The 17173-nt window shown below is 40.4% G+C and overlaps 1 protein-coding gene and 1 long non-coding RNA gene across 2 annotated transcripts; both read left to right on the forward strand.

Annotated features, from left to right (window-relative positions):
- The first annotated feature begins 925 nt into the window (after positions 1-925).
- Positions 926-8477, forward strand: LOC139174342 (uncharacterized). Its single transcript, XR_011560345.1, has 2 exons — positions 926-1234; positions 8070-8477. It is a non-coding gene; the product is annotated as an uncharacterized lncRNA (long non-coding RNA).
- A 2329-nt stretch (positions 8478-10806) lies between these two features.
- On the forward strand, positions 10807-14302 carry LOC139174350 (uncharacterized). Its single transcript, XM_070764650.1, has 2 exons — positions 10807-11792; positions 13877-14302. The coding sequence occupies exons 1-2, from the start codon at positions 10850-10852 to the stop codon at positions 13891-13893; spliced, it is 960 nt and encodes a 319-aa protein (XP_070620751.1). The 5' UTR covers positions 10807-10849; the 3' UTR covers positions 13894-14302.
- The last annotated feature ends 2871 nt before the right edge of the window (positions 14303-17173 follow it).

The following is a 17173-nucleotide window of genomic DNA, read 5'->3' on the forward strand; positions in this document are numbered from 1 at the left end:
AAAATGACCATAAGTCACTTTTTCAGTGCTACTGTAACTTCAAACAGTTATTAAGGGAATGGTTGTAAGTCAGGGACTACTTATATCAGGGCTTGCATCCCTGGTCGTATTAGGATTATCTTTTGTCTCTGATACTGAAATAAACCAATTAATGCGTATTTATGTATACATGAGGATCAATGTCGGTTTTTACCTAAAAGTCAATTAAAAGTCAATATTAGAAGTGTACTGGATATTTTGGAATACTTGTAGCCACAAAATCAAGTTGCACTCATGCTCTTAGATGCATAGAATGCTTTTGACAATTTGAACCAGACCTTCCTGTTCAGTTTTGGAATAAATGAACTGTGGAGAGAATTTTATTACATGGGTGGTGACTGATTTACATGTCGCAGAAAACATAAAAATAGTTAACGAGATCTAACAAAATATTGCAAGATGCAAAAAGCAACAAGAAAGGACTACGTATTGTCTCCTCTGTTTATTTTACTTTCAGGGGAATTGTGAATCAAATGAACTCCAAAATCTTCTTCAATATTTGGTAATAAACCAGCAGATCTTGTAAAATTGGGAGGAGAGGGAATATCTTTTGGGGGAAAAGACTTTTAATGCTACCTAACCTAGTATTTACTTGAACAGTCTCCAAAACTACAGAATGGTGGATTGATTAATTTATTTATTTCAAAGATGTGGTTCTTTGAAATTCTACTTGAAATTTCACTTCTTGATTTTAAACGGTGCAATGTATTTCTGCTGCTGAAAACTTATCCTTTGCTTTTTCTAGCTGACATGCATATAAAAAGGAAGGGACTTTCAACCATGTGGTTGCAGTCACCATCTTATTGTTTTTAAATTCTTCCTTTGCAAGTGCCTGTGCTCGTTATTCTATCGGACTCTCCAATGTTATCATGGGACACCTTCATACTTTCAGAACTGGAGGTCCTCTTCCTAAGTAATTCTGTAAGATATTAACTCAGCTGCTCACTCCCACACAAACTTTTCTTACTTTATCTTCCAGTGAAAAATGTTAACAATCTCTCTGTGTGGTAGAGGCTGGGTGAGTGGAGGTTTAGTATTGGCATAATTTCAATGGGTCACACAGGCAACTATTAATCGGGTGTAGTCTCGAGAAGCAAAACCATTCAGTAATGCTGGAATTCCTCAACAAAAATGTGGCTCTGAAGAAAGAAAGATATCCTTAACAGGACATTTAGAACTGGGTGTGGATAAGAAGGTATGTTCCTGCAAATCTGATCTTTATTGAGCCTTGCCCCTGTATTCATCACGCCTTCTTTATACAAGGCATTCTGAGGTGCAAAGTTAATTCCAAGGTTCTGCAAAGGACCTTGATTGTAATCAAGACTGATGCCTCAGATAGCTTGGCAAGAAGGAAGAGGGAAATTTAAAAACTGTAAAATAAGAGACCTGCCAACTGCTGTAATCTAACAAAGTTAGTTGTGTATAAATTTCATTCATAAATAATGCTAAGTAATGAAATGTGCCAGAGTTAAGTATGATTAATTTTTGCAGAGTTAGATCACTAATTCTGAATATGTAAGTACTGTAATACAATGGTGATGGGTAAAATAATGTGTGGAATATGTGTGGAGTGTACGGAGAGGGGCGGCATACAAATCCAACAAGCAAGCAAGCAAGCAAGCAAGCAAGCAAGCAAGCAAGCAAGCAAGCAAGCAAGCAAGCAAGCAAGCAAGCAAGCAAGCAAGCAAGCAAGCAAGCAAGCAAGCAAGCAAGCAAGCAAGCAAGCAAGCAAGCAAGCAAGCAAGCAAGCAAGCAAGGAAGCAAGGAAGGAAGGAAGGAAGGAAGCAAGCAAGCAAGCAAGCAAGCAAGCAAGCAAGCAAGCAAGCAAGCAAGCAAGCAAGCAAGCAAGCAAGCAAGCAAGCAAGCAAGCAAGGAAGCAAACAAACAAACAAACAAACAAACAAATAAATTTACGAAAACAAATATATATATATATATATATATTGGCTGCATTTTTACCAAACCCCAAATCAAACTATAGTTTATAAATTGTAATGCCTAGCCTTAAACCAAACAAATTACACTGACAGTGTAATGTAGGAACAATGCAGGGGCGGATTCACAGTGCTGGCGCGCAGCGTGCGCAGCTTCATTTATCTTGCTCCGCGCATGCGCAGATGCAAAAATTTCCTGAAATCTCGCACGCGTGTGTATCCCTTCACAAGATTCACACGCTGGGACGTGGGCACACGCATGTAGGAGAAGCAAAGCTGTGCGCATAGCTCAACATTTGCAACTCATTATTGGAACAAAGCCAACATGTTGAGCCAAAATATTGGTCGTTTGTTTTAGATTAGCAAGTTATGTGAATAGTCTGCCAATCGAACCAACAGCTTTGACTTCTAATTGCCTAAAATGGAGATACTTGATTAAAAGGAGCGTGGCTCTTAAAATGTTCATCATATATTCCTATTCTAGATTATAAACAAGTCATAAAACAGTGTCTTATTTTAGCGTTCTGTTCTTGAGAATTAATATGCAAAAACCAGCAAAGGAAGGACATGGTCACCACGGCCTGTAAGTCATCCTAGTTATGAAGATAACTTTCCCTGAAACTTTTACCTAAACCAGTGGTGGGTTGCTGCTGGTTTGGACTATTTCTTTCTTTTTCTTTCTTTCTTTCTTTCTTTCTTTCTTTCTTTCTTTCTTTCTTTCTTTCTTTCTTTCTTTCTCTTTCTTTCTTTCTCTTTCTTTCTTTTTCTTTCTTTCTTTCATTTTCTCTTTCTTTCCTTCTTTCTTTCTTCCTTTCTTTCATTTTCTTTCTTTCTTTCTTTCTTTTTCTTTCTTTCTTTCTTTCCTCCCTTCTTTCTTTCTTTCTCTCTCTCTTTCTTTCTCTCTCTCTTTTTCTTTCTTTCTTTTGTTATTTGTTTGTTTGTTTGACTTATATACCACCCTTCTCTACTGAACTGGTAGCAGCGACTCCAAGATGAGAGGGAACTGGTTCTCTGTATCCGTGAATGTGAGCCCGCCCTCCTGCCCCTGGGTTATATTGACCTTTATCTCTGCTTCCAAAGCCCAGCTGAACAGGGGGTGCAGACTGAATTGCCGCTCTGCAGCTGTTTTCCGGGCTCCTTGTCTAGTTTGCAATGCGGAAGTTCTATTTCCTCTGAACTGTGCAAACGCATGCAGTGAAGCACACACTCAGAGAACCAGCAGTGCCGAAAAGCAGAACCCACCCCTGATCTAAACATATTGTGCAGTTAAGATTCTAGATTTAATGGAACAATGATGGTAATGGGTAGAACGGCTGTGAACATTCTTAAAATGATTCCGAAGAGGTGATTTGCAGAGCACTTCTCTATTATTTTCTATTACTCTATTACTCCTTAAAAAGCCAATGTCTCATGCAAACACTTGTAAAATTGTAGTTGCTCTAATAAATTGACTATGATGACTTTTACTGTGATGGTTACAATGGCTAAAGTGGCATCATTCTGCAGCTGTTCTAGTTTCCTATTTCTGTGCCTAGACTGGGAAAAAAACATTGTTGTAACCCTCCCATCTGGCTTCAGATAACACAAAAAGTCCACATTTAGTCAGATACCTGTACAACAAATCAGGCTGGAAGGACATAAACAAAGGAACAAGTGTATCGGTTAGAAAAGAAGTTAACGTGGTTATTGGTAACTATCTATGCGAACCAAATGAGAACCAAAAAGAATGTTATAGTAAACTACATGAAAAACTGATCGGAATTTGAACAGGGAAATACCTGTATGGTAGGAGAATACAACGCGGTGGTGAATGAGAAAATGGATTATATTAGCAGTATGAAAAATAAAAAGAGACGGAAATAAAACAAGAAAAGGAGTAGCAACACAGGAGTTCTGATGAGTGATGTTTAGTGTAAAATGAGAATCAACTCTCTACTATTCAAACAATTGTAATCTCACTTTCTCATATACTCTCAGTGCAGTAGAGAAGCAGCAGACTCCTTGGAGGGGTGGCAATTTAGGCCTATAAAATCTAGGGTTATAAGCCAATTTATCACTGTGGGAAACAACTCTTGCCCTTAGCCTTTATCCCAGGCAGATCTGGACAATACACTAATGCTACAGATAATTGTTTTTAGAATATAATGTGAATGTGGTCAAATAATTTGTCTTCAATCCTGCTTCTGACCTGCTGTGCTGGTAGAGAAACTCTGATAAGCAACATAATTGTCTTTGGCGCAATACACAGGGATGCTTTAGCAACTTCCAGTCAAGCAAAGTTGTAGAAACAGAGAAGATTGACGGCAGAAAAAGTCCTCCTGGTCCATCTAGTCTGCCCTTATACTATTTCCTGTATTTTTTCTTAGGATGGATATATGTTTATCCCAGACTTGTAGCCTCTCTCTAGGTCTTCCCTGAACACAAGGATGGGATGGGATAGAATGGAATGGAGAATAGAACATAAAAGAACAGAACAGAACAGGAATACTAGCATTGCTATTTAGCATTAGATAATAGTAGATATACCTAGAAGAATATATTATATATTTAAATCGTAAACTCCTTAAAACCCACCTTTGCCGTCAGGCATGGGGGAATTGAAACATCTCCCCCGGGCCTATACAGGTTAGGTATGGTATGCTTGTGTGTATGTTTGCTTTTAATAATGGGGTTTTTAGTGTTTCTTTTAAATTATTAGATTTGTTATATATTGTTCATTATTGCTGTCAGCCGCCCTGAGTCTACGGAGAGGGGCGGCATACAAATCTAATAAATGAATGAATGAATGAATGAATGAATGAATGAATGAATGAATGAAAGCTGAAAGCTTAAGAATAGCAGCAATGTTGGAATGAAGTCAGGGTTTTGGATTGCTTGTCTGTTAATGGATTGTGATGAAAAGTACTCCAAGAAGGTCAAGAGGGAGGAAGAGGAAGTAGTAAGGAAGGAGAGAGAGGGAGGAGGGAGGTAAGAGGGAGAGAGGTAAAAGAAGGTAGAGGGAAGAGAGGGAGATAGAGGGAGAGGATGGGGAGTAATATGAAATATAAAAGGAAAATGGACGGGAGATAAAAGTGTAAAAAGTGGAAATTTAGGATATTTGTTTATAACATTTTGAATAAATGTATGTATTGATGTTTTGATATTATGGTATATGTATGGATGCAAAGTTTGTGAAAAAATAAATGAAATATGAAAAAGAATAGAACAGAACAGAACACAATGTAATACAATACAATACATAATACAATAATCTTGGAAGTCTTCTAGTCTAGCCCCCTGTTTAAGCAGGATATTATTCAATTCAATTCAATTTATTAGATTTGTATGCCGCCCCTCTCCGAAGACTCGGGGCGGCTCACAACAACAATAAAAACAGTATAACAATGGAACAAATCTAATAATAAAATTACATTAAAAAACCCTAACAATTTAAAAACCATACAACACATACATACCAAACATAAAATATAAGAAAGCCTGGGGGAGATGTCTTAATTCCCCCATGCCTGGCGATATAGGTGGGTCTTGAGTAACTTGCAAAAGACAAGGAGGGTGGGGGCCATTCTAATCTCAGGGGGGAGTTGATTCCAGAGGGCTGGGGCCACCACAGAGAAAGCTCTTCCCCTGGGACCCGCCAAACGACATTGTTTGGTCGACGGGACCCGGAGAAGGCCAACTCTGTGGGACCTTATCGGCCGCTAGGATTCGTGTGGTAGAAGGCGGTTCCGGAGGTATTATACCATTTCAGACAAATGGCTGTCCAGTCTCTTCTTAAAAACCTCCAGGGATGAAGTGCCCACAATTTCTGCAGGCAAGCTGTTCCAGTGGAGAGCAAAGTAAAAAACCCTGCCTCAGAATTCCAGCACAGTATTCATTATTGAAGTAAGGCTTCTTGTGTATGCTTGCTGTACCCAGTGTTTTAGCATAATTCTGGAAAATGCAAAATAGTTGGAACATATTCAGCAGAATTTATACAATTAAGAAATATAACCTTGTAAAGTACATTCCTTGATGTAATAAAACATATAAACAGATAACTAGGTTTTGCTTTTAAATAGTATGTGATTGGCATAATTTATTTTATAATGGAGATGGCTATAAAAATGTGTCCTTGAAATATTTTCCTTTGCTTTTGAAACTGATTACACTCACACATCATACCAAGTCATATTTCCCTTAGTCATTGATGTTGAACCTTTTCCCCCTCAAGTGCCAAAAGAGTGTGCGCATGCGCTATCGCGTATGCATGAGTGCCCACACCCATAATTCAATGCCTGGAAAGGGTAAAAACAGCTTTTCCCACCCCTGGAGGCCTTCTGGAGGCCAGAAATGGCCTGTTTCCCAACTTCTGGTGGGCCCAGTAGGCTCGTATTTCACCCACTCCAGTTTCCAAAGGCTTCCCTGGAGCTGGGGGAAAGGGTAAAAACGCCCTCCCCCATCCCACCGAAGGCTCTCTGGCAGCCAAAAACGCCCTCCCAGAGTCTCTGTGTGAAACAAAAATCAGCTGGCCAGCACACACACGGACATTGGAGCTGAGCTGGGGCAATGGCTCGTGTGCCAGCAACTATGGGTCCGTGTGCCACCTGTGGCACCCGTGCCAAAGGTTCGCCAACATTGCCTTTAGTCATGGATGATTGTTATCTGGGTTTGCAAACATACATGGAAATAGCTGCTCTTCTTACCTCCCACTGGAGCTCTCTGAGATTGTCATGGGCATGCGCTCATCACTTGGTCACGCATGCCTGTCGGCGTGAGATTTGGCTTCTGTGCATGCGCAGCAAGCCAAATCTTGCACAAAAACATGCGTAAGAGTCAGATTTCGGCTATTTTTTAAAAAATATATTTTTATTGATTTTTACCAATAACAATAAAACATACACACAACATATAACAGTGTGCCCAGTGTTCTAAGTGCCCACCACCCGACAACATTCATACCCCCCCACCACCAAAATTGGGGCATATTTTGTATATACCATTTTAACTCAAGAGCAATATATCTATTTACATATTATAAAGTGATTCCAATTTATTCTTTATAGCTTGGTCCTCGAATTCTACTGACCAGGTATCCTCTTACCTTGTCCCATCGTCCCATCAGTTCCCGCAGATCAGTTTCATTGGCCGAATTCATCCTCTTTTCCATAATCTCAAACTGAATATGATCCACCATGTACCAGTACCAATTTTGTATTGTCCATTTTGTCGCATCCTTCCAGCCTAGGACTGTTACCGCCTGAGCACTTTCTATCACTGCTTTTTTTATTTTATTTCGGCTATTTTCACCAATATTTTTGCTTCATTACATATACATTACTCAGTGGTGAGCAGCAGCCGGTGCACCTAGGCACATGCACAGAAGCAAAAAATCAGTGAAAATAGCCAAAATCTCACATGTGCAGAAGCCAAATCTCATGCGGGGGCGTGTCAGGGGCACGCAGCTGCGTATGCCTCCCAGATTTTCCTACCGGAGCCACGCATCTGAGCGCAACAGGTTCTGCCTGCCACTGGGTACATGTACATATAATGACCCAGCACTGTACTCACGTTTATTGTATGATAGAATTTCAGCAGATGTGGTTTCTCTCTCTTTCTAAGATGTAGAAAGAGAAAAAAAGCTGTTACTGCTAAAGTATTTTTAGAACTGGGCTAAGAAATTTGAACCAAATCATGCCCCTCTCCTCTCTTATATGCAGGAATTAACTGGATTGAATCTTATTTCAAGGATGGACATGGGAACACAATCTCCACTGCATCTGAGAGATGCTTAATAGAGCACAACGTAGGGCACAGTTCATTGCCTCTCCCCTATTTTTTTCACCATTGGTCACCTGACCGCTCCATTCTGCTCATGAGATGGCAAACTTTGATCCCGCTTTTGAGATAATAGGAACCTTTGTGACTTAGAAAATGGCAGCCCACGTGGTCTGTGAAAAAAAGAAGTTGGTGAGGAGCAGTTAATTGGTTCAATTGATATATTACAAATCATTACAGAGAGAATGTAAAAAAAATGCAGACAAGCCAGTCCCTACCTTTCGCTTTTCAATAGGAAAAGAATGACATTTATATAAGGAAGTTTAAATCCCTCTCTTTCAGATACACGCCTACTCCAGAGTCCCTGGACTTAGCCCAGCGGTGAGAATCCTAGAGCTGAGGCTGACTCAGACCCTGTGGGCTTGGCGACAGCTGCATTCCTGAGGCCAGTCATCCTGTGAGCCACAAATGAGGCAAAAGGGAACGGAAAGTCCGGGATAAACTTGTGGGAAAGGAAGAATAGGCTTGAGAAGTGCAGAAAGACATCGGGGGGACATATGTCAGACAGCAGAAAGACACATGCCAGGCTGACCAAATCGTGGATTAGCAGAGAGGAAATGGAACTAGACTTGAATATTCTGTGTATATGCAATGGCCCAGTTACTGTAACCAGTTGGTGAATTCCACTCTTGTCATTTAAAATTTGAGAAATTCTTTAATTCTGAAATTAAATTTGTTTGTTTATTTATTGGTCTTACTTATATGCCACCCAACTCCCAAAGGACTCTGGGCGACTTCTAACAAGTAAAAGACAATTTTTAAAAAAGCAACATTAAAAAATTTCATTAAAAACTGTAATAAACATACCTATTTCACATTCGTACATAGCTGGATCTACACAGTATCTCATTCGATCATAAAGCTAGGATCCTATGCATATTTGGTAAGGAGTGGATCCTACTGAATTGATTTTAAAAAATGCTGGAAGAAATGGAAACCCAAATTCCCGATTGAAAACAACAACTGTTGCATTGCTAAGAGACATTTTGCAGGACAGAAGAAACAAATTGGCTTCTTGTCCAGTGGGTCGAGATCTATTTTATTGTACACTTTTTTCTCTTGGGTTATATACGTGTGATTTATTGTGTGATATGGGTTAGGTGTGTGTGACAAAAGGTATAGATAGAAAGTCATAAAAATCAAACAGAAGTGGGAGTGTGTCATGTCTGTTCAAGAGCAAAGAACTATTATCTTGGCCTCGAAGGTCAGACCAAGGGTTTAATGCCTGAAGAAGAATGGCGTCGGTTCTTAATTTCTAAACCTTATTTGACATAAAGCAGAGCAAGCTTTCAGCTGAGAAATATTTAGAGTTTTAGACAACACTCAGGATCCCCCTCAGCCTTCTCCCGTAAGTCCCAGTCAAACAATACTCTTAACCCATTATCTTAATTGACTCAATATACTGAAACCAACCAAACCCACTGGGCTTGTAATTCTGTCACACCCCAAAACACACACAAGGCAAAAATAAAACAAACCAAATTTACCTGAATGCACCTGCTGGAACGTTTATGCATCTGGTTATATAATATGTTGAGTGAACAGGTCCTAAGCCACAGGCAGCAGCTTTTTCCTTTTTCCCCCCCTCTACAGAATTTCTAAGAATTGTAGAAAATCGCCTTAAGAAATCGCAGAACAGGAGACATGGGAATAAGAATGATTACTCTTTGGTTAAAGAAAATATGATAAAGGGGAGAGAAGAGGATGCTACCGTATTTCCAGAAGAAACAAAATCATAGTTTATACGGGAAAGTGCCTCCCCAAAGTTGCCGTTAGAGGTGGACAGTTTTTCCATGATATGTATACAGGTAGTTCTCGACTTATATCCGTTCATTTAATGACCATTTGAAGTTACAACGGTGTTGAAAAAAGTGACTTATGACCATTTTTCACACTTACAACCACCACAGCATCCCCCCGATGATGTGATCATAATTCAGACAGTTGGCAACTGATTCACATTTGTGTCCGTTGTAGTATTTTGGGATCATGTGATCACATTCTGCAACCTTCTGAACAATGGGAAAGCGAGATTCACTTAATTAACAGCCCTGTTACTAATTTAACGATTGCATTGATTCACTTAACAACTCTGGTAAGAAAGGTCGTAAAATGGAGCAAGATTCACTTAACAAATGTCTCACTTAGCAAATCAAAATTTTGGTAGTACATTGAAGACTATCTGTAGTTTTGAGTTGTTGTTGTTGTAATCAAAATTTTGGTAGTACATTGAAGACTATCTGTAGTTTTGAGTTGTTGTTGTTGTTGTTATTATTATTATTATTATTATTATTATTATTATTATTATTATTATTATTAATTGGATTTCTATGCTGCCCCTCTCCAAGGATTCGGAGTTCCTTCCAGATCCACAGTGCTGTGGCAGAGGAAAAATAAAAAAACATGTTCTGAAGTCTGGCATTTCTACCAGCGACCAGATTCCACAGGATTGGCCTTCTCCGGATCCCCTTGACTAATCAGTGTCAGTTGGTGGGCACACCGTGGAGGGCCTTCTTTGTGGCGGCCCCGGCTCTTTGGAACCCACTACCCACCACCACCCTACTGGCTTTACGGAAAGCCTTGATAAGCTGGCTTTTCCGCCAGGCCTAGGGGTCCTGAGAATTGACTTCTTTTAACCCCTGGGCCGAAACAAGTTTTGTGTGAGATGTGTGAGATGGTATGATTGTATGGGTTAGATGTAAGGGTTTTATATTGTTATTGTTATAAATTGATTTTATACTGTTTTATAGTTTTTGTTGTTGTGAGCCATCCTGAGTCCTTCGGGATTGGGCGCCACACAAGTCAAATTAAACCAACCAACCAAATACTGTAAATACCACACAATTTCATCAGCGCTTCATGTGAGGCCCTAACGATATTTGGTAAAGAGCATAATGAACGCCAAACATTGGGGCCCAAAAAAATCCCAAAGGCTTTTTTTAAATTTTATTTATTTTTATTATAAATCTAATATATAAATAATTTTTTTTTTTAATTTTTTTTTTAAACTCAGAGCTGTAAAGAAGCGGCGACCAAAAGGTGCCTGGGACTTTCGGGAAGGAATGAAAGCCCGCCGCAAGACTTCCTTTAATGGGGTCGGTAATCCAAAAGCGAGCCGGGGTGGGGGGGAGCTTCAGAAACTTCGGTGCCGAGAAAGGAGCGGCAGGAAGCCGAATAACCGCTGCTTGAGACCGACCCAGCTGCCGCCCCACTTCGTGCAGTCTGGAGGCGGCGGGGGTAGGCGGAGGGGGGGAGGTGTTCTGTCGTTTCGTGGCTTGAGGGGGCGAGGGGGCGGCAGGAAGAGAAACCCACCGGCGTTCAAGCCGGCTCGATCTCGTCTCGCCCAGAAAGGCGGAGGAGGCAAGCCACGGGGAGGGGCCTGGGCAGGGCTCGGCTGCCATAAATGGCGCCCATCCGGCCGTTCTGCCCGCAAAGCAGCACGAGCGACAGCAGCGGCACCCGCGCATTTGCAGAGCCGGCATCGTTGGCGCGTGGCGCGCAGCAGCAGCACCAGCGGCAGGCAGAATGAAAGGGCCGGCATCGTTGGCGCCGTCGGGGGAGCCGCCGTCGGAGGTGATCCGCCAGGGCGAGCTGGAGAAGCGGAGCGACAGCCTCTTCCAGCTGTGGAAGAAGAAGCAGGTGGTGCTGAGCAAGGAGAGCCTGAGCCTCTCCGAGGGCGGCAGCGGGGGCGGCGGCAAGGCCCGCGCCAAGGAGCTGCGCTTCGGCTCCATCCAGAAGGTGGACTGCGTGGAGCGCACGGGCAAGTACGTCTACTTCACCATCGTCACCACGGACCGCAAGGAGATCGACTTTCGGTGCCCGGGCGAGAGCTGCTGGAACGCCTCCATCACCATGGCGCTCATCGACTTCCAGAACAAGCGCGCCATCCAGGACTTCAAGAGCCGGCAGGAGGCCGTCGAGCAGGCGGCGGCGGGCAGTCGCGACCGGCGCTTGGCCCGGGCGCCCTGAACCCCCCGGTCCCCCCTGAGGACCAGCCTAGCCGAGGTGAGCGATCGCCGCTGCTTTGACCTCTAAGTGTAGGTTGCGCTTCTGATCCTCGGTCTCAACTCTTTTCTTCCTCCTCTGAGAAGGTTGAAGGGAAGCTTCTCCAACAACAGGATTCAAAATAAAGTTAGGCAGTTCCTATTCTTTCTGAACATTTGGGAAATGCTCCGTTTCCCTTTCTGCTGGGTCCTGCGTCTATTCTGGGAGCGGAGACTTTATAAATATTTACATACACTGCTGAAAACAATAAAAGGAACACTTAACCCAATATAACTCCAAGTAAATCAAAGTTCTGTGAAATCAAGCTGTCCACTTAGGAAGCAACAGGGATTGACAATCAATTTCACATGCTATTGTGCACATTCCACTTTGTACAGAACAAATTATTCAATGAGAATATTTCATTCATTCAGATCAAGGATGTGTTATTTGAGTGTTCCCTTTATTTTTTGAGCAGTATATATCATGTAAATATATAAATACAGCTGCAGTGAGTCAATTTGTGACTATTGTTATAAATGTCCCCTCTTCGCTAACGTTTTTCCTTATACAGCTCTTAAAAATCTGGAGTGGACTCTAAAACATATGTAGAAGAAACTTCTGAAGTCCTTAAATATAAATACTATATAAATATATTTATAGCATCATATAACTATACTAAATACATATATTTAAATATTTTTATATTTTCATATAAATTTATATATAATTTTAATATATAAATTTATTTATAAAGTTCTCAGAGAGGGGCGGCATACAAATCCATATAAATTTTATATAAAATATATTTATATTTATTATATTAAATATATTTATAGTACTTTATATAAATACTATATAAATATATTTATATTATTTATATTTAAGGACTTCAGAAGTTTGTTCCACCTTTGTTTTATAAAGTCCAGTCCAGATTTTTAAGGGCTGTATAAGGAAAAATGTTAGCGTAGAGGGGAAGTTTATAACAATAGTCACAAATTCTCTTAACTGTAGCTGTACATATCCTAGATGCACGAGACATGAGACACAAAGGGTAATCCTGAGCCATGATTCCTAGCTAGAAAGCAGCCTGCCTCAAAAGAGTTCATTCATTGGAATAGACATAGAGACTCCCAACATATTTGAGATTCAAGTGACAGGAACCGGAGGCAGCTGCAGAGGAAGAGCAGTTTGAAATCTGCTGTGGTGGGGAATTTCTGTCAAAAGGAGCTGCTTGTTTTTGCCTCTCCGGAACTAGTGCCCAAGTCACCGGAGGAGCAGGGAACAAATACCCCAGTCTCTATGCAAGAGGCTTGCTCTGCTTGGTTTCCTGTGTAAGACAAGACCCGAAGCCAGGAGATACTGGCCTAACCTTCCCGGAATTTCTCTGCTGAATACTGCCTGGAATGTTGCTCAGAGAGCTGATGGTACACAGGCAAAATCGTCCTTTTTCTGTGCATTCGGTCTGTGCCTTTCAATTAGCAAATATAATTCTTATATATTTATCTTTCCAAGGTTTATTTTAAAAATGCAAGAAGGACATATATAGCCCTCTTTTTACAACCTTTCTGCATAGCGCTACATTTTTGCACAATTATGCCGTCATTGGGAGACTTGAAATGATTCCAATAAGTTACTCTCCATTTGCTTATTGGAAAGTTCAGTGCAATTTCAGCCAGCAGCCTTAATGTCTATGGGATTCCATGAAAGCTCTTAAGCCCAAATTTGATATTGGTTGCTACTAAAGTAGTGTGTATGGAGTAGCTTACCTAGAAGATAATTTTATTGGGCCCGATAATGCTGACTGCGATGAATATTGTATGGTGTGATGTTGCACTGCTTGGTTTTCAGATGTAGACTTTTAAGATCTGTTCCTATTCATAGTTTGGAGTAGGTTGCAGTGGAGCTAGTGAATTTATTCTTGAATGAAGATGAATTTCTAAACACTTTAAAAGCCCAGTGTAATATATTGCTTGTGCTTGTAATCAGTGACTGTATTAGTAAACCCTATTTAGACTTATTAGATTTTAAAAAGGAGATAAATAACCACTGTTTTGTATTTTTCCTGTATCCATAACAGTTTTCTTTTCTTTTTCTCTTAATAGATTATACATCTGGATAACAAATACATTTGTCTTGGACTGAACCAGGACAGGATACCAATGAAGGAAAACAAAGGATGCTACTATACCTAGATTTTTTCCAGGTGTGATCAGACGGCTAAGCAAAGAGGCCAAGCTTCTCCTTAGAGGCATTTATAAACCAAAGAACTTTTTTTTAAAAAAGGAAAAAAGACTTCAGGCAAAGAATATGGTTGTACGTCCAAGACACCCAACTTTGCATTAAAAAAAGATTGTTTTTCTATTTATGAGATGCAAGTAACATGAAGCATCTGCAGCTGCACCTGCAGATGTGCAACCATTTAAATTATTTGTAATATCTATATTTGTATTTATTTTGATAAACATTTGTCTTAAATTGCTTTTAGCATTTGAATATGTCCATTCCAAATAAAATCTTTTTTTACTGAATTTCTCGTGTGTAGTGTTCCCTTTTTTAGTTCCCTTTCACTGTTTCATAAAGTGAAAACTGTGTTCTACATGTAACGCACACCAAGAGCCTACAAAAAACCCCCCACAAGTGATTAACCAGTTTGCTGGTGTGAGTTGTAAGATACAATATGTATGCGTAAATAAGGCATACCATGGCCAGAAATATAATATTTAAGTAGTGTGGACATAATGAATCTCAGTACAAATTTACTAATTGAAAATAGTACTAAACAGATTGATTACTAGGTTTAAAAAATGTCAGATCTGTGCCACGATCTACTGTACTTGTGGAAAAATCCATTCATTATTTCTTTCCAATATTTTTAGTTTACCAGCATATAACAAACAATGCCTTAGATAGGTAATGCCTTGCAGTTAGATTCTGCATACTTCACTTGAAAAAAGCCCCAATTTTTTGAAGCTTTTGAATCAAATTACATATCAAGAACATATACAACAGACAGGTATTTTAAATAATTAAGGATTGTGTGCTCATCATCTACATAATTTATGAGTTGCAAGAAAAGCACAAAATTCTCCAGCATACATTTTCAAGAAAGACGTGAATACTTATAGCTTTCGTCCTTCCAATCTTTTGTTATAATTTCTATTAACTTTGGCTTTTGGTTGAGCATTCCATTTGAGATAAGGAGAGACAATTGGACGGGACGGAAGGCACACTGGTGCTCTTATGCACGCCCCTTACTGACCTCTAAGGAACCTGGAGAGGTCAATCGTGGATAGTCTAAGGGAAAAATGTTTGGGGTTAGGGGTTGACACTACTGAGTCAGGTAATGAGTTCCACGCTTCGACAACTCGGTTGCTGAAGTCATATTTTTTACAGTCAAGTTTGGAGTGATTAATATTAAGTTTGAATCTTGCGTGCTCTTGTGTTGTGATTGAAGCTGAAATAGTCATTGACAGGTAGAACGTTGCAGCATATGATCTTGTGGGCAATACTTAGATCGTGTTTTAGGCGACGATCTAAGTAGACCTAGGATTGATAGTCTGCTTTCATAGGGTATTCTGTTTCGAGTGGAGGAGTGAAGGGCTCTTCTGGTGAAGTATCTTTGGACATTTTCAAGGGTGTTGATGTCCGAGATGTGGTATGGGTTCTAGACAGATGAACTGTATTCAAGGATGGGTCTGGCAAAAGTTTTGTAGGCTCTTATGAGTAGCGTGAGATTGCCAGAGCAGAAGCTGCGTAGGATCAGGTTAACAACTCTAGAAGCCTTTTTGGCGATATTGTTGCAGTGGGCTTTGGCACTTAGATCATTTGATATTAGTATTCCAAGGTCTTTTACTGAGTGGGGGTTGGCTGTGAGATTTTGTTTATTCAGTTTATATATGAGGTTCGGATTCTTTTTGCCGATGTGGAGGGTAGAACATTTGCTGGTTGATATTTGATATTTGGTTGATATTTCCTTCCAAATCTGAATTATTACTGTCCTTCATAAATTTACTAGGTTTGAAATTAAACCAGTTGAATAGCAACCCATTCCCTAAGGCACTGAGTAATGATACACCAGTATGAGGAGAAAAGCACTTCAGGTTCCAGAATAAAAAGGATGCTTATTTCCCAGACATGTACTTAACTGCCTGATGCCTGAAGCAGGTGAACATAAAATTAACCATGTTGGGTGAAGGAAGATGTGCCCAATACCTCCTTTGAGGGAAGAAGTTAAATATTGGTGTCATCTTTTTGCATCCACATACACCTTTGTGTAAGCATAACCGAACCGTAAAGGTCTTTTGAGCATTCAGTTCACATTTAGTTTGGAGAAATGTGATACAGATATTCTTCAACTTATAACCACAATTGAACCCAACCTTTTTGCTGAAAAAATGAGATGGTTGTCAAATGGATTTTGCCCCACTTTATGACCTTTTTTGCCACAGTTGTTAAGCAAATCACTGCTGTTAAGTTATTAACACACTTGTTAAGTGAATCTGGCTTACCCACTGACTTTGCTTGTCAGAAGGTCGTAAAAGGTGATCACATGACCTTGGGACGCCACGGCGGTCATAAATACGAGTCACTTGCCAAACATCTGAATTTTGATCCTATGGCTATAGGGATGCTTCACCGATCTTCAGTTTGAAAAATGGTCATAAATCAGTGTCGTTGGAACTTTGAACTATCACGCAGAGGTTTAAATCCAGAAGGACTCCCTGTTTGAATGGCATTGAAAACCATGAAGAGAACTAGAAAGGTTGTGTTGCATAAGAGCCTCGGTGGCGCAGTGGTTAGAGTGCAGTACTGCAAGCTACTTCTGCTGATTACTGGCTGCCAGCAATTTGGCAGATCAAATCCCAGTAGGTTCAAGGTTGACTCAGCCTTCCATCCTTCCAAGGTCAGTAAAATGAGGACCCAGATTTTGGGGGGCAATATGCTGACTCTGTAAATTGCTTAGGGAGGGCTGTAAAGCACTGTGAAGCGCTATGCTATATATGTCTAAATGCTATTGCTATCCTGATCTTTCCAAAGGGGAACTTGATTGCCAGGAGTCCTCTTAAGATCTTTGCAGCCATAGGGAATCCATTTTCTCTGTTGCCTTTCCAAGGCAAGAAATGTTGAAGACAAGTTTATAGTGCATACTACCACTGGTCTGAAGGAGTCTGTAATGCATTCTGTACTCAAGGAATCTTTGCTTGATTTAATTGTAGGCCCCAAACCCTCAATAATGTTGGGTCAAATCCATTCAGATGGTCCAGGATTTAATGGCATGTACAATTTGTGGACAATTATATCACATCACTGTGTTCTGTGAGCTGCACTAGTTATCATTAGGTTTCCAATGCTGGTCCTCACCTTTAAAACCCTACATGCCATGGAGCCAGGTTACTTGT

The sequence above is a fragment of the Erythrolamprus reginae genome, chromosome 1, assembly GCF_031021105.1.
Source record: "Erythrolamprus reginae isolate rEryReg1 chromosome 1, rEryReg1.hap1, whole genome shotgun sequence".
NCBI classification, from domain to species: domain Eukaryota; kingdom Metazoa; phylum Chordata; class Lepidosauria; order Squamata; family Dipsadidae; genus Erythrolamprus; species Erythrolamprus reginae.

What these genes read in the sequence shown, in the direction of transcription:
- LOC139174350 (XM_070764650.1), top strand. Translation starts at nt 10,850, where the DNA reads ATGAAAGCCCGCCGCAAGACTTCCTTTAATGGGGTCGGTAATCCAAAA.